This window comes from Lepidochelys olivacea (assembly GCF_965140295.1).
Source record: "Lepidochelys olivacea isolate rLepOli2 genome assembly, chromosome: 14".
Taxonomy (NCBI): Eukaryota; Metazoa; Chordata; order Testudines; family Cheloniidae; genus Lepidochelys; species Lepidochelys olivacea.
Window position 1 is genome coordinate 17,819,761 of NC_140424.1, and position 24,124 is coordinate 17,843,884.

At 38.6% G+C, this 24,124-nt stretch overlaps 1 protein-coding gene across 6 annotated transcripts in view; it reads right to left on the reverse strand.

Annotated features, from left to right (window-relative positions):
* The window catches only part of TNRC6C (trinucleotide repeat containing adaptor 6C), a 198,454-nt gene that overhangs the window by 22,108 nt on the left and 152,222 nt on the right, over positions 1-24,124 (reverse strand). For 4 of the 6 annotated variants that reach the window (XM_084647086.1, XM_084647084.1, XM_084647083.1 and 1 more), the window contains exons 6-13: positions 17,383-17,592; positions 15,742-15,908; positions 14,053-14,133; positions 13,304-13,361; positions 12,812-12,957; positions 4,837-4,986; positions 3,235-3,381; positions 2,732-2,851 (exon numbers count right to left, since the gene is read on the reverse strand). In XM_084647086.1, coding sequence (XP_084503212.1) covers positions 2,732-2,851; positions 3,235-3,381; positions 4,837-4,986; positions 12,812-12,957; positions 13,304-13,361; positions 14,053-14,133; positions 15,742-15,908; positions 17,383-17,592 — 1,079 coding nt within the window. The remainder of the gene's footprint in view (positions 1-2,731; positions 2,852-3,234; positions 3,382-4,836; positions 4,987-12,811; positions 12,958-13,303; positions 13,362-14,052; positions 14,134-15,741; positions 15,909-17,382; positions 17,593-24,124) is intronic. The other 2 variants (XM_084647082.1, XM_084647085.1) reach the window with 2 other exon arrangements.

The following is a 24,124-nucleotide window of genomic DNA, read 5'->3' on the forward strand; positions in this document are numbered from 1 at the left end:
ATGCCAAATCAACATAATTTCCTTCTTTGATAGGGTTACTAGCTTAGTGGGTGGGGGAGAGGGAGCTGTAACCATGATATTTTGATTTTAGTAAGGCTTTTCACACAGTCCCAATGGAAATGTGGTCAACATGAAATTACTATAAGATGGGTGCAAAACTGGTTGAAAGACCGTACTCAAAGAGCAGTTATCAATGGTTCGTTGCCAAATTCGGAGGATGTATCTAGTGGGATCCTGTAGGGGGTCTGTCCTGGGTCTCGTACTATTCAATATTCTCATTAATGAAGAGTCTGTTTATTAAATTTGAGGATGTCACCAAGATGGCAGGGATTGCAAGCATTTTGAAGAATTTGAATTCTAATCCTAATGACTGTGACAAATTAGAGAATAAATATGAAATCAACAAGGTGGAATTCAATAAAGACAAGTACAAAGTACTACACTTTGATTTTTCCTTCCTAAGGCACAACTACAAAATGGGGAATAACTGGCCTGGCAGTAATTCTGCAGAAAAGGGTCTGGGGGGTTATAGTGGATCACAACTTCAAAATGAGTCAACATGATGCAGTTACAAAAAAAAAAAAAAAAGAAAAAAGTCTAACTTCATTCTTGGGCTCCACTTGGCCCCATGTGGCATCAGTAAATCCCACAGATAATCTGCCATTAAATAATAAACCTGAGATTTGAAAGGAGAACGAGGCCAGCCCCGTCCTTGTGTGGATGCGAGCGGCACAGTTATGTTCCTGCCACTCTTGGTGTTTGATCTTCTGTGTGGGACAACATAGTGGCCTTATGACACTTATACCGTAACATTCTTCACTGTGTCAGAGCCCCATTATGATGAACTAATGCAATGTTATGATCTATCTAGAGATTTACGCATGAGATTGGGGCCTCCTGAGTTCTCTTCCTATCACTGTTTTGGCACACAACATCTCCATGCCTTAATTTCCCGTTTGGTAAAATGGGGACAAAAATACTTATTTCTTGGGGGTGGGGGTTGTGAGCCTTACTTGCTCAACGTATAGCAATATATTATAATGTATAGCTATATTAAGAGGAGTGTCATATTTAAGACATAAGTAATTGCCCTGCTCTACTTGGCACTGGAAAGGCCTCAGCTAGAGTCCTGTATCCAGTTATGGGCATCACACTTTCAGAAAGGCGTGGACAAATTGGAGAGAGTCCAGATGAGAACAAAAATGAGAAAAGGTTTTGAAAACATGACCTATGAGGAAAGGCTAAATAAATTGAACAGGTTTGCTTCTTGAGAAAAGACGACTGAAGGGGGACCTGATAATAAACATTAAATATGCTAAGGGCTGTTATAGAAAAGATGGTGACCAATTGTTCTCCATGTCAACTATAGGTAGGACAACAAATAATGGGCTTAATCTGCAGCAAAGGAGATTTAGGATTAGGAAAAAACTAACTATAAAGACAGTTAGGTACTGGAATATGCTTCCAAGGGAGGCTATGAAATACTCACTGCTGGAGGTTTTTAAGACTAGGTTACACTAACACCTGTGAGGGATGGTCTAGGTTTACTTGGTCCTGCCTCAGTGCAGAGGCTGGACTACATGACCTCTTGAGGTCCCTTCCATTTCTACATTTCTATGATTCTAAAAATGCAAACTGAAATATTCTTGCTTCCTGAAGAAGGTTACTGCAGCAAAAGTACATTTTCTGGTTAAAAAGAACTTTTGAAAGGATAAATATATTTTTGCTTTAAGTATATTGATTTTTTTAAAACGCAATTCAGCTAATAAAACTTAACTGTTGATAATGAGTAGGACTCTCAGCAATTATTTTTCACTTAAAGATGGGAATGAGAGTTTCTCTGCATGATTCATAAAACTAGAAATGAAAAAGTTAAGGGAAATTATGAAAACTATTTATCCAAACAATAATGTGAATTAATGTTTTTCAGTGCTGTCCAAACAGACTGGTAGAATTCTGGCATTTGGTCAGATTAAAACAAAATAAAATGAAGTCATACAGGACCAGGTTCTGACATCCTTACATCAAGTAGTACTTTACTCCAAAAGTTGTACCACTGATTTCAGAGGGACTAGTTGAGGAAAGTTTCAGGGCTGTTTTTTCAAGCACCATCCTGCTCAGTTATTAAAGAGTGTGAATCTAATTTTCCTCCTTAAAATTGAGAAAGGCAGTCAGAGATTAATAGTGGTAGCAAAGATTCTAACCAGGGACGATTTCCGTAAGTGAGTAAAAGTAAAGTGATAATAGAAGAAATTTTTAAAAATAAATCAGCAGTTTTAGTCCTTACAACAAACAAATAAAACTCTATGGCTACAGAAAAATCTATAGCTCCCAAACAATATTTGTAAATAAGACGTCACCAAGCCACATATTAGTAGGGCTATTTGAGAGCATGCTATACAGTACACACATCAAAAACGGAGACAACTGACTTACTAATTACAGCTACAAGAATGAAAAGGACTAGTGTCCTTAGTATTAAATGACAATACAGAAAATTAGTCACTGTAACAATTAAGGAGCATTAGGAAAAACAAAACATGCTTTTACTTCTTGAAGAATACGTAACTTTCAAAGGAATAACTATCTTTAAAAAAAACAAAACAGTAGCATTGTACTTTCCATTTTTAAAACTAAGCTGGCACTTCTCTTATTTTAAATGTGATGTGCAAATCTGAAAAAACGTCTTCAAGTCTGATTTACATCTCGTTTGCTGTGCCTTTTAACTCACCAGCTGCAGCTGATAGAGCTGGTTCAACATCGTCATATGCTGAGGATTAATTGGCGAGGTTAATAGTGCAGGGTTGAGACCAATGTTTTTTGCTGCAAACTGCAAAAGCTGTGCTTGAACCTGGGGAACAGAGAATACAGCATATCAGATTTAAGCGCAGTATGTTCACTGTTAAAACTGCCCACTATGTAAATAGCCAGTAAGAGCCACAAATCATACACAAAATAAATTTGCAATTAGATGAGTTGTCACCAGTTTTAGAAGCGCTATATCAAATATAAACAACAATAACCACAATCAAATCTGTTTTTCTGATGGATGCAGAAACAAAGAAAATAAAGAGTTTTTTAATGGTGTTTCTGTTATCAATGCTGGTCCAAATCATCTGGTCATGTTACTTCATTATTTAGAATTTTTTTCATATTGAAAATGTTCTTACTCAGTATACAGTCGCTATGAAACAAAGATGTGACAGTTTTTTGTGCTATGCAATTCAGTCTAACCTGAGGGGATAGAAACTGAGGCACTTGAGCACGAAGACTAGGCTGGGATGAGTTAAGAGGTTGCACTGGCGGTTGCTGCGGCTGTTGCATGGTCCTGGCTTGTGCTGCTCCGCTATTGCCAAACATACCCAGATTGCCACTCGGTATCTACAATATGACAAAGAAGATGGTCTTATTTCGATGCAACATTCCACAGACTCCATGACAGTGACATGCTTGTGCTGCCTTTTATTCTCAAAGATCATGATAAGCATAGACAACGAAATGATCACATACAGGCTTATATCTATTTTGTGGCAAGTTTTACTGAAGATGTGGTTTAGAATCAGGCTCGTAAGTAATAGCTATAAATCCAAGACAGACATTCCAAGCCTGCTAAAGTTTTGTACAGTTCTTTGAGTGGCACCAGAAGGTTGAATATTTTCCAAAATAAGTCTGCATGACTCTAGGATGTCATCCAAGAAACGAATAATAAAATCATCTGCCAAACACATTTCTGTGTCCATGAGAAGGGGCAAAGAATGAAATCACTAAAATCCTATCACCACACATGACTGAATTTTCTAAGTAGTGTCCATGTAGCCCCAATACACTTCTGTTTTATAAAGCTACTGGCAGGGCTTTGAAGCTGTGCTCCGGCTCTGCTCCAGCTCCAGGCAAAAACCTGCAGCTCCACTGCTCCGGAACTGCTCCGCGCTCCAGGCTCTGCTCCAAAGCCCTGGCTACTGGTAATGTATCTGATATTAGTGTAGTCACTGTTCCCAAAGGTGTGCCTAACGGGTTGTAAATGCTGGAGAGCTACTGCTGTCAGAAAAGCAGAAAAGTGGTTAAGCATACTCCACCATGCTCAAGCTACCTTTTTATAGTCAATGCCACAAGAGAATGCTACAAGATTTTTCTGTATTCTTCTCTCTTTTCATGATCAGCCATAATTTATGACCTCACAAACATTCATAGTTATAAATGTTCACTCCACTTACTTTCCTTTCCCCTCCTTTCATTTTCAGTCCCTCAAATCCTCTTCCAACAAGGCAGATAAGAAATGATTCCCACCCTTTAGTCTGCTAGACATGCTCACTAAAGAGATATGCAAGATCTTTCCCCACACATGCAAAAGCTAACAGTCTTATCTCAGCAATTATGGTAGAAAAACTTGATATAACTCCAGCCTCATCACAAGGTTGTATCATCACTGAATAATCAAGCCAGTGAAGGCTAATTAGAAGAAAATTTCTGTTTTAAACAACTATTCTGGCAATCAGCAATGCCTTAAAAATACAGAAACACTATATCAGTCATTTATGGTTTAGTCAAATATACCCTATATATTTTAAGTTCCTTGTACTTCAAAATACAATGTCCAGTATTATAAATCTGTAGTGCTGCATTCTCCTCTCAATGGACGCATGTAAGTTTCAGGTTACAGCAACTACAGTTAAACAGCAGCTGTTAAAGTGAAATGTTTACAATGACATTTCATATGAACAAAATTTGTTCATATTTGGAAATAGTGGTTTAAACTGAAAAAGGGATGAGAAATTCCTCTAGTAGTGAGTTCAAGAGAGCCGAAATTCAAATTGTGATCTCTCCCAACAGCCTTACCTGTCTAGAAGAATTCAAGTTTTGCATGCCCAGCCCTGAGGCAATCCCGCCCAGGGTCTGATTAGGGAGTGCACTGTTTGAAAGGGGGAGCTTCAGGCTTGGTGAAGGCAAAAATGGTGAAGTAGTGGGCTCTTCCACTAGGCCGCCATCCTGATTGGAGAAAGAAAGGGTGAGCTGTGTGCCGTGCCCACAAGCAGACAGAGCACCAAACAGTTTCCCATGGGGATATAAATGGGCATGGATGAATAAAAAAAATCAAAATATTAAAAAAAAAAGGCATGAGTAATAGGGAATGGAAAGTATGGGGTGGAAGAAAGAAGAAAAAGAGAAACAGGATTAAGGTACTGTTCTTTTTTACTTTTTGCACATTGCAAATGTACAGATGCATGACCATTCTCATTTCCCATCCAGAATAATCAGGAATTGGTGCTTATGTTAAGTTTAAAATCTAGTATGAACATGGTAAAACAAATTCCATGGCCTTGCAGGCAACTTCAACCTCATGAATCAGACCACTGCCATACAACTGCTTTTACAACTCACTCTATTCTCTCCTCTCTTGGCACCAGGACATTAAACAGTGGAAAGAGTAGTGCAACAGCAAATTTCAGAAATCTTTCTCCCTGCAGTTTGTTTGCTGCACTGTCAGAGAAACACAGCACCCACTTGTGACGCGCACTTTGTAAAGCTAGAACTAAGGAAAGACCAGATGAGCTCGCTTTACAGGTTCTTTAGCAGAATGCCATGTGATCACTAGTCTGGGTTCAGTTCCAAATCCCAACTCAGCTGTTCAGAAAGCATGTTTGCATTAATCCTCTTTCCCACTCCAGTTTCAACTGGATGATAAGACTTGTAACCTTGTTTTAATTTTCATGTAGCACTGACTTACTAATATTCATAATTAAATTCTGCTATTCTCTCTCTCTCTCTATATATATGCGAACACAAAAAAGACATTTAAAAACTACTTATATCCTAAGTATGTACTCTCCCTGGTAAGTGATTAAAGTGCTGAGTCCCAAGAAACATGAGACAAGTTTTTAGAAGTAAAAAAAAATAAAAGTCTTTTGCTGTTCTCTCGCACCTCAAAAAAGCTGAAAGAGGAGCATATCAAATAAAGCACCTAACTGTGGGAATTCTCAGGAAACTTTATGTTCTAAGTTACCCTGTAAATATGAATTTTCAACAGCAGTCCTTTGTGCAAAGGAAAAGTTTATCATCAGTCAAAGTGACACTTGATTTGGTGTTTGAATATCCTGAGGGGGATGCTGACATTTTCTAATGATATCCCCAAGGCCTTTCAGCTCAAGATGTTTTACATTCTGCTGGACATCAGTCATACTCCACAAACAACTGCAGCTTGCATGACAGTAACAGGTTCAAAGATTTCTCATGCCTAGGTCATGGACATGCGTTAATTTTTTTTTTTTTTGGACTCTTTAAAGTGGAGATAATTCCCAGTGACTTGTGTGTTCTTTCTTCCAGGTGCCATTGTTTTCTACACAAATAACAACAGTGTTGGCTGAGAGAGTAATGGATGTAACCACTAAATATTGCCAAAAGCAGAAATATCTACTGCCACATTTCCCCTCCCCCCCTCCCCCCATTTAAAAAAAATGTACATTGATTGCAGTGCTGGTGAAAGTGCTAGACTGACTACTATGGAAATCAAAATTTTCAATTTCCAGAACAGATGTGTTCTGCTTAGCTGCAATGCCATCTCCCCCCGAACTTCAATAGTGTGCCTCAACCCTGAACCGGAACAATCAAATGGCAAGTGTAGTTCAGTGTCCATGTTAATTTGGTCTTTGGTTGTGGTTTGCAGTTTGTGACGTGGGATATTTATTCTCTAGAAATGGAATTGAGGTAAACTCACTTCATTTTAGGCACTTAATTCAATAAACGTTAAGGACTTTTGGTTACTACCAATTTAGGGTAGGCTGGACTTATACTAATGACCTAGAGATTTGTAACCCATTACTAAACTTCAGGACCATCCAGTCACAGCCAACTTTCCCTCTCTCAGTCCATCTCTAATAATCTTGTTAAAAAAAATGTGTACACTCCTCCTAAGTTCAACCATCATGTCTCCTATCCATTAGTACAATTTCTCATATTTGACTCCCCATAAAACAATGAAACCAATATGGAATTTAGTATTTTATCAGAGTTGATAAGATTGTAATCTTCTAGGATAGGACCATATGCTCTTGTGGTTGTATAGTGCAGAGCACGCCACTGGTGGTCAGTAAGGCAAAGTTACTTATTTCCAGTTATTTGAAAATCTCTCATGGGATTCTTTCTTGAGTCTCATACGCCAAATGATAGACAACCGAAATCCCTTTGTGCAAAGATTTTTAGCTGTGCAAGATACTGATAGCTTCACGAGACTCCCCTACACCTCAATGGTCACATGCCACCTAACTGCCACTACCTGATTCCAAAGGGCCTTTTAAACAGTACTGGATTTGCATAGAAAGCCAAAGCTTTTCATACAAATCAATTTAAAAAATAAGACAAAACATCAGTAAACAATTAAAAAAAATAAATACAATCCCCCCCAATCCCTGCTAAAGATGTAAAAATATTACATACATAAAGCTGAAAAGTAGGAGTATTTGGAGGGAAATCACACTTCAGAAGCAGATCACACAAACCCATGCAAGTAGATAGGTATGTGCAAATCTTGCAAGGTGATCTATTCAAAGAAGCAGTGATTACTATCCTGAGGATACTATCTGTGGAGCTTGAGAGAGTTTTCAAAATAAAAAAATACAAAACACTGAATCAGATGCTTCATGGATAGATGAGGGAACAAAGTGTGTGCGAGTGAATAAAATATCATAAAAAAATCCACCAACCAACATCATCATCTACATACAAACAGACAAAAGCTCAGACTATGTCCTCCTAAAAAGAGAGAAACTTTCAAAAATTGTCCAACTCATTAGGGACATCTGGGACAAGAAGATAGAGAGCGTGGATAAGGATGAAGAAACTCACTGATATTCACCTCCAAGTACTAGGCGACAGCCTGGGCAGAAGGAAGTGGTTTGTGGAAGGAGCTGAACGTGGCAAATAGGCATCAAAGCTTTTAGGCACTGGATTCTTCAATAAAGGTGAAGAAGAACTGTTGTTTAGTGAGCAAGATAGTACTGAAAGAAAGGACAGAATTTGTAAGGAAGGAATTCCATGTGATCTTCCAGATGCTCTAGGGTCCAGCAGCAGGTTTGGAAGAAACATACAGGTGGTGTGAGCCAGGCCTGGGGGCTAGTGGTATGAATGGAGCAGTGTGGAAGAAGGCATAAAGAGTCAAGAGAGGAGGAGAGAGTAGAATTGAGTGAGTCTACCATGAAATCAATAGAGGTGATGTTGAAGGCAAGTCAATTAACAGGCTTGAATCTGATGCCAAACCAGTCAGGAAACCATCTTTGCAGTAGCAAACTGTATGATGTAACAAATCTCAGAGGTTTGGTTGCAGTGTCATGAGTTTGGCAGGTTTTCCTCTACCAAGAGACACCATGTTCATCAAGCTCTTAATACTGGGAGTAGAAGACTTAGCCGTACTCACTTTGTAAGATACATTTTTTCTCCACCAGCTGGGATAAGGAGAGAGCCATGCTAAGTTTATTCTTCACCAACTCATCAAGAACAGGATACAAAAGCACAGAAATGTGGGAGGGAGCCTGGTACAGCTATCAATCTTGGCCCTTTGGCATTTCTGGCTCTGGACAAATTTGGTGTTGGGCATCAAAGATGGTACTGTTCCCTTCAAGACAACCTCAGCCACAAAGCTACATGGAGCAATTCAATAACACACAATACACTGATGCAACTTAGTCTCAAATTGCTAAATGTCGCACACACATGGAGAGGGGGATCTTTAGCTGCCTGGAACAAGCAAATTGGTGGTGGTGGAGTCTGATGGATATTGCCCCTCTCAGCATCTTCTACCTTTGGCACTTTAGTGGAAGCATCGCCTCTTTCAGTGATCTGGTATTCAATAGTATCTATTTAGTTTGCTAATAAACCAAGCCTCAATATGCTCTAGAGACTTTAACTATGAGGTGGTCAGTGCAGATCACCTTCAGACAACCAAGTAGATCCTCTAAATTTTAATGAATACTGTTGTCTGTGAAGTTATGAGTGGTGGTAACATTGAGTGCTACTTGTCAGCAATGGAACTCAGATTAGACCTTTGCTTCAAGACAAGATCCTCTGAAGTATACTGGGCTGACTGACGGTTTCTCTCATAGGATCTTCAGGAGCTCCCCTCCCAAACTGATGGCTCCACTGGACATCCAGGTTACAACTTCAAGCAAATCTTATATCTGAGCAGAGCATACTTGACTCTTAGGTACAAGATAATATGGTTGCAATCATGTGTGAGGGGCACTGCTAGGCTGCATCTGTAGCTCTTGAAGCCACTGGACTTCTTCCTTTTAAAAGACAAGATGACATCCTGAAAAATAATACAATTCAGAAAGCACTGAGTGCCAAAGCTTGACTCAGTGCAAAACAGAATAAAAAATGTGTGTTATGTTGAGAAAGCAAGTCAAACAAAAGCTTCAAGGCAAATAAGTGTTTTGCTCCACAAACTACAGCTATCCCAAAGCAAGTAAGGAGTGCAGCACATCCAGAAGCAGACCCCAATGTGGAGTACTGAGGAGCTGGAAGTCCCTCACCACAATTCATAGGGCAGAAAAAGAATCTGAATAAATAAGTGTTGAACAAAATCTTCAGAGTGGGAGTAGCAGAAACGGCATTTGGCTTAACTCAGAAGAGAGCTGTGGGGCACACAGCTCAGATCATCCAAAAACAGCTGGCACGCAGAAACATAGAAATATTTAATGACTTACTGGAGACTCAGAAAAATCAAATAAAAAGATACCTGGTGATTTGTTGAAACAGTGGGCTAAAGGAGGGCTGGAGCAGTGGTGGACTGAAGATCTTGATGCAGCTAAGGCAGTTAGCTTGTTCACTGACCAAGGACAAAGCTGAGCTGGCTAGAAGGGACTAGGGACTAAGGCAGTGCCAGTTGATGAATTCTTGTACTGAAATACCACCACTCAAAAGGCAAAAAAATCATTGAGAAGGTGAGTTACTCTAGTTGCATGAAACTGAAGTATGAGAATGATATATTTAAAAAAATACTATTTTCTCTACTTTAGAGAAGAGATTTTTTTTATTTACTAGCAAGATGATCAAATCCCTATCTAACATTAACAAGTAAATATCTATTTAGAATCATGTGGAATGTTATTGTTGAAAGAAAAAGTCATTGTGACAGACTATGCATACCCTGACAGATAGGGATTTTACTTGCTGTATAAATACTGATTAATTTAGTACTTAATATTAAATAGTTATGCTTAACATATATTTCTATATTATGTACAATATGCTGCATAATGTGCCTGCCTCTCTCTCTCTCTAGTAATGATATAACTGCTCAATGTGTAAACCTAGAAAAGAAAAGGTTAACTGACACATACGCACACATTTTGTACACTTGAGTATGGAAAGAATCTTTCACTTACCATGTTCATTAAGACATCCCACAAACTGACTGATAATAGTTAAGAATGAGTGATGAATTTTAAAGCAAGGGGAAGAGGATAGTAAGAAAGATGAGCCATGGGAGACAGAGAAAATTATCAATTTAGTCTGGTCTAAGGAAGGATGGTAGAATAGATGCTGATACAACAGTGGTCTTTGGGAGAATAAAGCTGATCCCCCAGAAACAGGGAAGTGTTTTGTTAACATACATTCACTTGGAGGAAAACTGCAATGAGACTAGATTGATTTTAGTAACAGTAATAATTTTTAGCAGTATTAATGTAAGGTGTGTGTCTGTTTAAATATAGTAACTTGTTTTATACTTTTCCTTGTTCCTGATGTGACAAAGTGCCTCCTCTACCTGGGTGGGTCTTGCACTTATTGGCGGATTTGCTCGCCTTGGAGCTTCACGGCAGCACTCAGTTTGGCTGTTTTTGTAAACCCACAGTCCTGGTCAACTCCTCCTGTGTCTGACCAGGAGCTGGGAGGTTTGGGGGGAATCCGGTCCCACCCTCTACTCCGGGTTCCAGCCCAGGGCCCTGTGGAATGCAGCTGTCTAGAGTGCCTCCTGGAACAGCTGTGCGACAGCTACAACTCCATGGGCTACTTCCCCATGGCCTCCTCCCAACACCTTCTTTATTCTCACCAAACCATCTTCCTCCTGGTGTCTGATAATGCTTGTACTCCTCAGTCCTCCAGCAGTCTACATTCTCACTCTCTGCTTCTAGTGCCTCTTGCTCCCAATTCCTCACATGCGCACCACAAACTGAAGTGAGCTCTTTTTTAAACCCATGTGCCCTGATTAGCCTGCCTTAATTGATTCTAGCTGCTTCTTGATTGGCTGCAGGTGTTCTAAACAGCCTGTCTGCCTTAATTGTCTCCAGAAGGTTCCTGATTGTTCTGGAACCTTCCCTGTTACCTTACCCAGGGAAAAGGGACCTACTTAACCTGGGGCTAATATATCTGCCTTCTATTACTCTCCTGTAGCCATCTGGCCCGACCCTGTCACACTGAATAGAAACTTCAGCTAAATGTTTGTGTTGCAAAGTGCAAAGTAAAAGTAGCAGAAATTATCTACAATGGTGGTCACTAAAAATTAATATTTAGCAATTATAGCTCAGTATCTGAGATACCAAATTTATGTTCTATTTAAAATGTAGGAAAAGAATTGTGGCATCTCAAAAAAAAGCCGTGGAGTAACTGCATTTTAATGATGACCACTGTAGGAAAGAGTTTAATATACAGAGGAGGGAAACTGAATGCTTCAGGGGACTGGTAACAGACACACCCTTTCATGCGTAAAGCACTAGTTTTAAGCTAGCCCAAATTGATAGACAACAAAGTCATTATCATCAGGTGAGTAGCCTACATAAAATGAACTGGTTTCAATGCAGTTCCTAGTGGGTACTGATTTTCAACATTATTCAAGAAACAAATGGGAGAGGAATCTCAGAATCTCAACTATCCTTTTCTCTCCTAATAATTCCTATAGAGGGGTACTGAGATACATTGGTGGGTCACTGCGGGGAGGTTAACAGTGCCAATGCTTTTGTTGTACCTCTTCTGTAACTTAAGAAAGCATTTCAACCTACAGTATAGTCAATTTGTCCCTTTCCACAAGTTGGTGGCTGCTCCACAGAGCCAAGAACACAGGTGTGTGGTAGGTGCAGTTCACGAAGTTCCTGCCACCTGTACCTTCTGCAGTAGGAGGGAGATCCTGGCACACACCTATCTCTGCTCCAGTGCACCAGGTTGCCTCCCCACTTCTGGCTCCTCGAAACTTCGTGCTGAAGTTCTCACACCCTTTTCCTACAGCCTTTTGTGTCCACGGCCTCACAAAGACATGAAAACCTCGTCTAGACCTCCTCCTCCTGGCATTGGCCAAGATGGCCATACCTGAGGTTAGGAGAAGAAAGCTTGACAGGGAGGTTCTCTGTGACTGGGAAGACTATTTTCAGTCCCTACTTGTCTCACATATCTGAGCACAGCTCCGAGTGTCATCCACTAACTGCTTGGACTGCTTCACAGAGCAGTGAGGGCTGACTGGGGGACTGCTTGGTATTGACATCCAGTGCCCTCATTTTATATCTACAACCTGCACTACTGTTCCTGGTTTGTTTGTTTTTTGTTTAGTTTTTTCTTCCCATACCATGAAATTAATTATTCCTCAGTTCTTGTGGCCCTTCCCTTGAATGAGGGGCAGGCCGTTAGTACTAAGTGGGCTCCTCTCACCTTTGCAGAATTTACAAAAGGAAAAAAAAAAGATGGAGAAGACGGACACATCTATACCTCTTTTCTTCATTTTGTTTGTAGTGCTGTCCAGATTACTACAACAGTCAGCAGAAATCAGCAGCTCTTCCCCCACCCTGCATTGTCACTACTGATTTATAAATTACACTCATACTTTTGAACTTACCTTGTCAAGGAAGGTGGGGCGGTCCATGGAAGACTCTTTGGAGATTGATGGTGGGCGGCAGCCAAGGGGTTTGGTGACCATTCCATTATAGTCGGTCACTCCCATTCCACGCTTGTCCATTTCCACCTTCTTTTCCAGCAGAGTACCTGCATAGAAGGGAAGAGTGGAAGCAAGACAAGGGCTGGTGATGCAAGGGTAAAGTGAGTCTGCAAAAACTTCTAAAACCCAAACGACAACACTAGTGTCAGTTATACACCTATTACAATTAATATTAATTTTACAGTAGAAAACTAAAATACACTATCTTTGAAAGCACTACAAATTACACTCTGGGGTTTGGCATAGAAAATAATCACAAAACTGTATGTGTTTTCTTGAAATACTCTTTAGGAAAACAGAAGCTAATTTAACTGGAATAGATCAAACTTTATAATCATGTATTCATTTACTGAAGTACCTTTTACGAAAAGTGTTGGTTAGAAAGACACTTACTCATGGCCTGATCGAGATTCATATTGTTGCTCTTCAAGGCCTCTTCTGCTGGCTCTCTCTGCAAACAATAATGTGGGTTTGGTTATATTGTGTTTCAAGCAAGAACACATTTACAGGACTCCAAACTAAATGGGAAATTTCAAGATTCTCTTTAATACTGGGGTAACACTGACATGTATTAACTGAATCAGATTATGTTTACACGTAACTTTTTTGCTTTCACCAATTATGACATGCTTCCCAGAAAGATCTGGCTTGTCTCACTGGACAAAATGTATATTCTTCTCTATAAAGTTAAATTATATTCTTTTTATAACCGAATTTGTAACCTTATGCAACGGATAACTTTAAAAATATCACCACACACCCCTAACTTAAAAAAAACAAACGAAAAAACTCCCCAAACCACATAATACTCCCTATTTCATTTGTTTAATAGGGGAATGGGGAAGAGAACGAAGACTATTAATAAGTTCAAAGTAAAACCCATGATTAAAAAAAGCTACAAATATAAAAGTTCTACAGGTTTCATCAAAATTAAGCATGTCAGTATCTACACTCAAAGGGTATTTTACATGCTCTTCTGAGGTTTCACAAACTATATTAGAGTAAACGGCCAAATATAGTTAAAACAACTGATTTCCCATTTAGGAAACATTTTTGTATCTGCAGTCAGAAAGGTCAAACACATACACTAGAAGCTACAAAAACCAAGCTGCAGAAAATCCTAGAATATGAATGTTACTTACTGGGAAGCCCATGTCCGTGAGCTGTTTTATCAGACGGTTCATGATCCAGGCCTCATCTTGCTTACTAGATGTCTTCATGCCCTAGGTAAACAAATTGGAAAGACCATTAATCATCTATTTTTCATATTTATAGCAATGAGCTGCAGCCCAATCTATGGCAGGTTTCCCTTATTAATACCGTATGTTGCTTCAGGGTATATTCATATGTATATTTATAACACATTCATGAAACCTACAAAACAGGATAGAATTACATTCCTCTTCTCCCCAGAGGGCACAGAGCAAATTTTACCTCACCTGATCAGGTGTTGTAAAGAACTACTTGCTATCTGCCTGATACGCTGGATACTGCAAATAGCTAACCCTTTCTCTAAACAGCATTATTCATTTCAGTTATCAGCAGGAAAACAAAATAAAGTCACTCAGAAATTCTGACATAGTACAAAGTTCCCTCAAAATACCCAACAAACTGAATATGCAAACTTAATCTGTCAGAGTCCATTCAATCCATCGGCTGCATTGAAAAGACTGAAATAGACATCTTTAGTAGAGCTCTGGGCAACTTCTCCACTTCAAGACCCTGAAGTGCAACTCTCTGAATTACAGAGGAACAAATGTTAAGGGTTGGGACAGTAATATAAAAATTGTAATACTGGATCAAACCAGTGGTCTATCTAGTATAGCTGACAATTATGGAACAAGCTGCTCATAAGCAAAGCTAAGTCTGTAAATTAGAGGTTGGTTCATGTCCTGAAATTTGAGGGTTTATATTTCTTGTAATATAAAAATTCCTAATGTAATTGTGGATGTTCTCTTGTTTGAGTTTCATTTTGGTTAAATTTTGCTTTCTTCCCACATCAGTTCAGGCCACAAAATTATACATTCCCCCTTCAGATGTAGGAGACAAAATAGATACTTTTTTTTGCTTATGAATTAAGCTGGACCATTTCTTAAGAGACCAACATTTGATTTTTCCACTGCAAATAAAATCGTTTAAGAGGTCATCAGTATGATTTATTTGTGAATACATTAAAAGATCTTCATAATACATAAACGTTCATGAAACTGGTGAGAAACAAAAACAATCAGAAACATCAGACACCACTCTAAAAGTAAAAGAAATTTTTGTAGCCTTCCATCCACTGCCTTACACTACCCCCCTTGGGAATAGTCTGCATGTTAAGACATTCTAGACACACCTACAACAGATTAACTAAAAGAAAAGGAGTACTTGTGGCACCTCAGAGACTAACAAATTTATTTGAGCACAAGCTTTCGTGAGCTACAGCTCACTTCATCGGATCTGATGAAGTGAGCTGTAGCTCATGAAAGCTTGTGCTCAAATAAATGGGTTAGTCTCTAAGGTGCCACAAGTACTCCTTTTCTTTTTGCGAATACAGACTAACACAGCTGCTACTCTGAAACCTGTCAGACTAGCTAAAGTGTATTCAAGGGAACAATATTTTGTTGTCTATCATTTAATATGACTGCTTTTACTTTAGTTGCAACAAGTGTATATAAATCCATTTCCTACAGTACTGCACTCATTTTCACCACTCGTGATGAGACAAACTTTCATTCAAACTCAGAGTATTAATCTTATACAGAAACCATGTGTAACATTCAGTGCTAGAAATGCTGTACTCTAATCCTACTGATTTCTACAATCCATCCTTATCACTGTCCTACCTTTTGAAGTCCTTTTTTTGGGGCATTCCCCCATGAATTACAGGAGGAGTTACTCTCTTGTGAAGCAGTATTATTCCACATATCTCCTTCTTCATCTTCCCACTGACTAGTACTGAGGTTCACTTCATCCCCACCACTGCCCCAGCCTTCTTGCATAGATTTAGAAGCTGGGGAGGAAGGAAACATTTATGTTAATTTTCTCTAGATTTTAAATCCTTTCGTTTATATGCACATCCATCCATCCATCCTATCTTCATTATCTTAGCATCTGAACATTTTACAGAATTACACAGGTGCAACATACAGTTTGATCAATATTAATCTTTTGTTCCCTTCCCTGAAGCTGGAGGGAAGGGATACAATATTTTTATTATTACTGTGGGAAAATTGTGAAGAGCAGAATCTTGCTTATACTCTGAAGGAGGTGAAATGTTAGGTCAATCCGATCTCTTGGGGAACAGGGCTCCAAAGCCATGCAGCCACTACAAATATATTATCTCCTGATCTCATGATTCTTGCCCTTTTAGTTGACAATTTCTGTTATTCCTAATGAACATAGATTATAGCTGCTGAGACAGAAGCAGATTCGAAGGTGGTCTGAGCCAAACCTATTGAGATCTCTGAGGATTACAACATGAACATGGAATTTGGCAGTAGTGAGTGAGTTGCAAGTAGATGTGTAAGGAGAACTGGGATGATCTATTTCCAATTGTCCTGTCCTGTGTTGCTCAAAAGGTGGAATGTCACATTTTGAACCCTCTATAGCTTTTCCAGAGCTGTCAATTATTTCTATGTACAACATGTTGCAGCAGTAGAGCTTAGAAGTTACAAATAAAAAGCTCACCACAGCCAAAATGGCATTCTACAAGATGAGGTGTCGCCTTCAGGCCAACTGTAGATGAAAGAATGTGCATCTGACAGCTGATGCTACTTGGGAATCTAATAGCAGTAAACAATCCAGGATGACTTGAGGCTGTGAACTGTTTTGATGGTTGAAGGGTATAATTCCTCTCCCACTAATTCAGTTTAAGATGTTTCAGACTATTAGTTCTTAAGTACAATCCTCTTCCTACTAACATCACCTGGGTCTTGAAGGAGTTTAGCAGCTTTTCATCCAGGCAATTATCTCAATTACACAATTGGTGATAGCACTGTTGGCATTTGATGAGGAAGAACAGAATTGGGTGTCATCTGTGTAACGTAGGCATTTGAGGTGTTGGTGTCTTACGACTTCCCTTTTCTATATCTTTTGCTGTTTATATTGAATTGCTTCCAGGATACCCACACACACACACACACACACACACACACTAAGCAATGTATTTGAATCTGACAGTCCAGTAAACAAATTTGGTTTTCTAAAATGTTCTAAATGGGACAAAATTAGTGCACACACCAAAAGAATTGAGATAGTTTACTGAGTTAAGAAAGTGGAAGTTATATATTGATATTAGATTGTCCTTGGTTATAATGGTATTATATTTTCCAACCATAATTAAAACTAAAAACAATTTTAAATGCAAAAAAAGGGTATGGGAGAGGAAACATGACTGAAAAATATGCAGAAGTACAGATGCTGTTTCCCACATTATCCACCCTACCTCCCAACACCATCACAACAGAAGCAGTGTGAGAGTTCACCTGGCTTGCACAGTGCTGGGGCAGCAGCTGGAGCATTCACTCTTCCATAGGTCCCCGCTGGCTCGGCAGAATTATCTCCCCACCCTGTACCACTGCTGGGAGGTTTCCCCCATGCTGAAGTTCCATTATCAACTGCAGCAGAAGGAGATGAGGGCTCTCCCCAAGAAGATTCAGTCTTTGTGTGGACAGTAGGCATTTCTCCCCAGCCTGCTGAAATCAGAAAGATAAAATAAAGTTAGTCAAAAAGGAAAAAAAATGGAAAACAACAGTGAACCTTTCTGAATAAATTTCCAACTACATCTGTCATTAAAATGACTTTTTTTGAGAGAGAGAGCATAAAGCAATGGATAGACACAATGGCTCTAATTGAGCATGTAAAAATCAACTTGACTTACTCTCAATTTTCTTTTTCTTAATTGAACTTCATGATATGCATGTGTCAAGATGGAAAAAATATTTTCTATCAACTGCATAAAGGCAGATGTTCAAGCTAATCCATACTGCTATACAAATGTACCTCAACTCTGATCTGGAGAAACCACTCTCCTTCTCAGATGAATCATCTCCTTAAATGCTATGCCTCTTCAGACCATGCTAACCAGTCTCAAAGTGCAAGTGAAGTGGTTTTGTGTCATATCATGCTACTAGGAGGCTGTAAGATCACTGAAAATATCAGGAGGAATCTCAGCTAGAGTTGAACACAGAGGTGCAATTTTTAACCAAATAATTTAAGCTATTTTTAGTTCTCTTAACCATTTGCAGATGGTCACACTTCCTTTCTTGTGCTCTAGAAAATAAAATACTGTATTTGCCTGGGTGGCTACCTTTAATGTGATCATATATTTCATAAGCATTCTAAAAAGTTTTTATTATGGGGTTGCAGGAAAGTGTATTCCCCCCATATTCCCTCCATCACTGAGGCCCTGTGCTGTAACCAACATCCTACCATACCAAGACTAAATGGGACTACAACAACCACCTATGGCTACACCAAAACCAGTTGAAGGGATTGCTGATACAAGGTACTATTTCCCAACCAAAGTGGTTTTTGTATTAGTATCTTAATGTCTTTCAAGGGATTACCTGGTAAATCACTTTAGCTTGGCTTGAGTGGAATGCTTTTAGCCAAGTCCACCTCCTATTGATTTTACCACTTAGGATGAATCTACCAGGAATTATGGCACAGCTCTTGGGACCAACAGAAAAATAAAGCGTGGGATATAGTACAAGCGGAAGGTTCCATTTAAAGTTGTAATTACCTCCAAATTAGGTCTTCTGAAGTCTGTTACACTACAGAAAGCTTTTCCTGGTGGAAAAGTTACTCATTCCATTTTTTGTTATATATTCATTTCAGTGTACTTGAGTGTTAGCGATTAAGAAACCAACTTTGTCTAGAAAGCAAAACAAGATGTAGACAAACATAGCACCTACAGATTCTTTTGGAGAACTGAATTGTTTGGGCAAGTTTCCCAAAAGATATGAGTGAAATATTTTTTTTATTAGAGATGGACTTCAAGTCAAGGTAAAGCATATGCACTGGGTATTTATGACAGGCAGTATATTACAGGGGAACTGAAAGACAATGTTATCTTACACGGAACTGAAACCATGGTACATGTTCGGAAGCAGGGGTTCTCAAACTTTCTTTTGCTGGGCCCCCCTTTGAAAATATTTCAGGCTCTGACGACTTCCACCCCCTCATTCCCCACACTCTTGGTACCAGTCATAGCTTTGCAGCCTCAGTGCAAATTCCTACAGAGCTAAGTAACCATATCATGCCACTGTTACTTCTGCACTGCTGCTGGCAGCGGTGCTGCCTTCAGAGCTGGGTGCCCAGTCAGCAGCTGCTGCTCTCTGGCAGCTCAGCACTGAAGGCAAGGAAAAAGAATGAGCAAGGAAAAAAAAATCACAGATATTTGTTCATATTTCAAAAATCTGTCCATTTGGAAACAGGACCACCAAAAAAGAGGTCATGTCCGGGAAAACTCAGGCGTATGGTAACCCTATTTTTTGTGATCTTGCGACAACCCCCCCGCCCCCAAGAGCCTTGTGACCCCCTTTTGGACCCCCAGTTTGAGAAATATTGTTCTACAGTAATCACAAAATTAATTACATCACGTGCAAGCACAAAGTTCAGAAAGGACAGCACATTTCATTAATTGAGCATAAGCTTAAAAAACCCACTATGAACAGGCTGCCACCCAATACAAAACACAAGGTTAGTATTGTTATAATTGAAGTTGTATGTCACTTCTGCCGCAGCACGGATTCCTTCTGGGAACAGAAACTTGTGGGGGAGATGCTAATGGTCCTCTCCCTAATCCAGAAGTAGGAAGATTGTGTTGAAAGCACCTGGCGCAGCACTCCCCCTTACTTTAAGTAGAGCAGAATCCATCTGTTTAACAGATATCAGTCATTTCTAATCATCCTTAATTCCCTTCTACTGTATAAAAAGGGTCTTTTCTCACTCAGATTAGTTTACATTTAAGCAAGGTCAGAAGAGTATTATCTGATTTGATCATAATTTTTCCTTTTTCTTCAACAGAGAAGAACTCCATCAAGTACTAATATTTTTAAGAACTATTTCCCTTGCCAAAAGATGAAGCCTCTTGGCAAATGACAAGATATTTGATATCATTTGCTCTACCTTTTTAAGCAGCATGTAAACTGACTAAGAACAGGTGCCATTTTAACAAGGAGGTCTACATTTGCAAGTAATCCATATGGTCATTTCTGAGGGAACAATCAGTCTAACTGATTGTTAGACCATGGAGGTGACACTGAGTTCAAACTCCATGCTGCTGCCATTTACCCATAACTTGCACCAATGTTCCAGTCTTGGTGTGGCTAAGCCACAGGCAGCATACATCACTTCACCAATAATTGGCGACTGGCCAACACACAGCAACACACAGCTCACTTTTAGATATTTGGATGACTGCATTGCACATAATGCTGAGATAAACTATATACCCATTTAACTTTAATATATAAATCTCCTTCCCTAGCAGCATGCTCTTCACTCTAACTCCAATATATTTTACAATAATCGCCATGTTATTCTTGACACAAACATTGATTTCATGATGTTCCATAAAACATCATTTCTGAATTTGCATTGCCATAAGAAGGGATGATTTTCAAATTATTTTCATGGAATTCATAAGAGATTTTCATTTTTGAAACAAAGTCACTGTGTACTTAGTAGTACCAGAAAGTAATGTATTTTTCATGTTAAGATTTTTAATAGAAAACTAGAGAAATTCTTAATCAAACCTCTTCGTGACTCATCTAAAATTTTTATTCAAGTTTGCTTTTGGTGACAGTGGGTATTTAGTCAAATCCATTTAAAAAGATTTAAAATGACATTATTTCAAAATAATCTTTCCTCTGTTCAGGAGACATCCCTGGCAGACAGGTGCATGTATTCTGTTTTACATATATGTTGGCATAATGAAAGAGATCAACTATACACAAACAGATGAGGTAGGAAAACTTGAAATGCATCTGAAGTCCCAACCAGAACACAGTGTATCTACAGTATTATAATCTTTGCCTGTGTGTGCACAGCCTATGCTGAAAATTATAACTAGTTCAACCCCAAAATTTAGCCTCAGAACATGAATGCTATAATTTCAATAAACGGTATTAGTTCTTAATAGGGCTGTCAAGCGATTACAAAAATTTATCGCGATTAATCACACTTAATAAAAGAACACCATTTATTTAAATATTTTGGGATGTCTTCTACATTTTCAAATATATTGATTTCAGTTGCAACACAGAATACAAAGTGTACAGTGCTCACTTTATATTTATTTTTTATTAAAATATTTGCACTGTAAAAAAACAAAAGAAATAGTATTTTTCAAGTCACCTAATACAAGTACTGTAGTGCAATCTCTTGATCATGAAAGTTGAACTTACAAATGTAGAGTTATGCACAACCCCCCCGCATTCAAAAAGTAAAACAATCTAAAACTTTAGAGCCTACAAGTCCAATCAGTCCTACTTCTTGTTCAGCCAATCGCTCAGACAATCATGTTTGCTTACACTTACAGAAGATAATGCTGCCTGCTTCTTGTTTACAATGTCACCTGGAAGTGAGAACAGTAGTTTGCAATACACTGTTGTAGCCAGTGTTACAAGATATTTACATGCCAGATGCACTAAAGATTCATATGTCCCTTGAACTTCAACCACCATTCCAGAGGATGTGTCTATGCTGATGACAGGTTCTGCTCGACAACTATCCAAAGCAGTGTGGACCCACGCATATTCATTTTCATCATCTGACTCAGATGCCACCAGGAGAAGGTTCCTTTTCTTTTTTTGGTGGTTTGGTCTCTGTAGTTTATGCATCAGAGTGTTGCTCTTTTAAGACTTCTGAAAGCATGCTCCACACCTCATCCCTCTCAGATTTTGGAAGGCACTTCAGATTCTTAAATCTTGGGTCCAGTGCTGTAGCTATCTTTAGAAATTTCACATTGGTATCTTCTTTGAATTTTGTCAAATTTTCAGTGAAAGTGTTCTTAAAATAAACACCACATGCTGGGTCATCATCCGAGACTGCTATAACATGAAATATATGGCAGAATGCGGGTAAAACAGAGCAGGAGACATACAATTCTCTCCAACGAGTTCAGTCACAAATTTAATTAACGCATTATTTTTTTAATGAGCATCATCAGCATGGAAGCATGTCCTCTGGAACGATGGCCAAAGTATGAAGAAGCATATGAATCTTTAGCGCATCTGGCACGTAAATATCTTGCGATGCCAGCTACAACAGTGCCATGCAAACACCTATTCTCACTCTCAGGTGACATTGTAATTAAGAAGTAGGCAGCATTATTTCCCGTAAATGTAAACAAACTTGTTTCTCTTAGTGCTTGGCTGAACAAGAGTAGGATCAAGTGGACCTGTAGGCTCTAAAGTTTTACATTGTTTGGTTTTTGAGAGCAGTTACAACAAAAAAAACCCTACATTTGTAAGTGGCACTTTCATGATAAAAAGATTGCACTACAGTACTTGTATGAGGTGAATTGAAAAATACTATTTCTTTTATCATTTTACAGTGCAAATATTTGTCATAAAAATAATATAAAGTGAGCACTGTACACTTTGTAGTCTGTGTTGTAATTGAAATTGATATATTTGAAAATACAGAAAAACATCTACAAATATTTAATGAATTTCAATTAGTATTCTATTGTTTAACAGTGCGATTAATCACAATTACATTTTTAAATCACGATTAATTTTTTGAGTTAACTGTGATTAATTGATAGACCTAGTTAATAAGTAAAAAATCCTAGGAAGCAGTTCTCTTCTTGCTCTTTACATTAACTAAATTCAGTAACATTGACTAATAACCACAGATTGTATGTAATGTCTCAGTCATTTTGATTTAAGTGCTCTAAATGTGTTAAGTATAACAATGTAAAACATTACCAATAACAATGGAGTTAGCCCTTACTAAAATATTACTTGTAATTACATAAAAACAAAATCCATTTGATACAACAGTTTTCAAAGCTCTTTTAACAGATGAAATTAAATGCAGGAAATTAGCAGAGTAGATAAAAATGATAGGTGGTGTGGAAACCTCTACAATAGCTTGGGTGCTGCTAAACACTAACCCCCAGAAAAACTGCCAACAATCTTGGTAATTTAAACAGAACAGCTATGAATATTTGTAATTTTTTCATTTTTACTTTCTTCCAAGCTAAGTATAAAATTTTGTTAATGCTGTTACATAGCTCTGTGCCAACATTTATGACTGTACGCAACTGTTCTACGTTAGGGACTTAAAAAGATGGGAGAAAATTCCATTATCAATCTACTGACGCAAAATACTGCCATAGTGATGGACCGAGTGTCTGCTTACCTAGTATTCAGAGGGAAAGTTCCTCTTTTTACTTGTTCTGGGGTTTGAAAATAAGATGAAATGATTCATATCTGTGGCACGTCCGTGTGGAATCTTAGTTCAAAGAAACTCTGTCCTCCACACCAAACCTTTCTCTGCCTGCCCAGTCCAAGCAGCTTTCCTACTGGTAAGGGTACTGCTTTCCACTACTACTTTAGATTTCACAATGGAAGCAGCTTAGAAAATGAGCTAGAATTGTTTGGATGGAAATGATTTCAAGTGCTTTTAAAACCTCTCCAATCTGTCTTTTGGAAGGCTTTGGGAAAGACAATATCTCTATAACAGCTTAAACTATTGAAATCATTTTGTTGGTTTTCTACAGTTCTGCTAATAGAAAATTTCTGTTTTTACATTTTTCTTTACAGTGCGAGAGAGACAGATATAAAGTGTCCTGAGAAAATATCTCCATGGTTTTAGGCAAACACAGATCTGTTTTTAAAACAGGAATAAAGTCCATAAAAGGGCTTTCTCCGTGGCAAGAAAGTATGTGTTTAACACTAACATTTCCAGCCACTATTTTAATGCTGTAGACCAGTAATATCAATACACACAGTGACTAGGGTTACCATACATCCGTATTTTCCCGGACACGTCCAACTTTTTGGTTCTTAAATCGCCATCTGGGAAGAATTTTTAAATATCTAAAAACATCCGGGATTTTGCCATTATTATTTTTCCCCAAAGAAGAGTTGATCGTTCAAGAAAGAGTGAATGTTGATCATTCAAGAAAGAAAGTGAATGTTGATCACTCGAGAGAGTGCCTGCTTTTTCCCCCTAGTTCCCAGGGCTTGCGCTGTGAAATAGTTGTTTCGC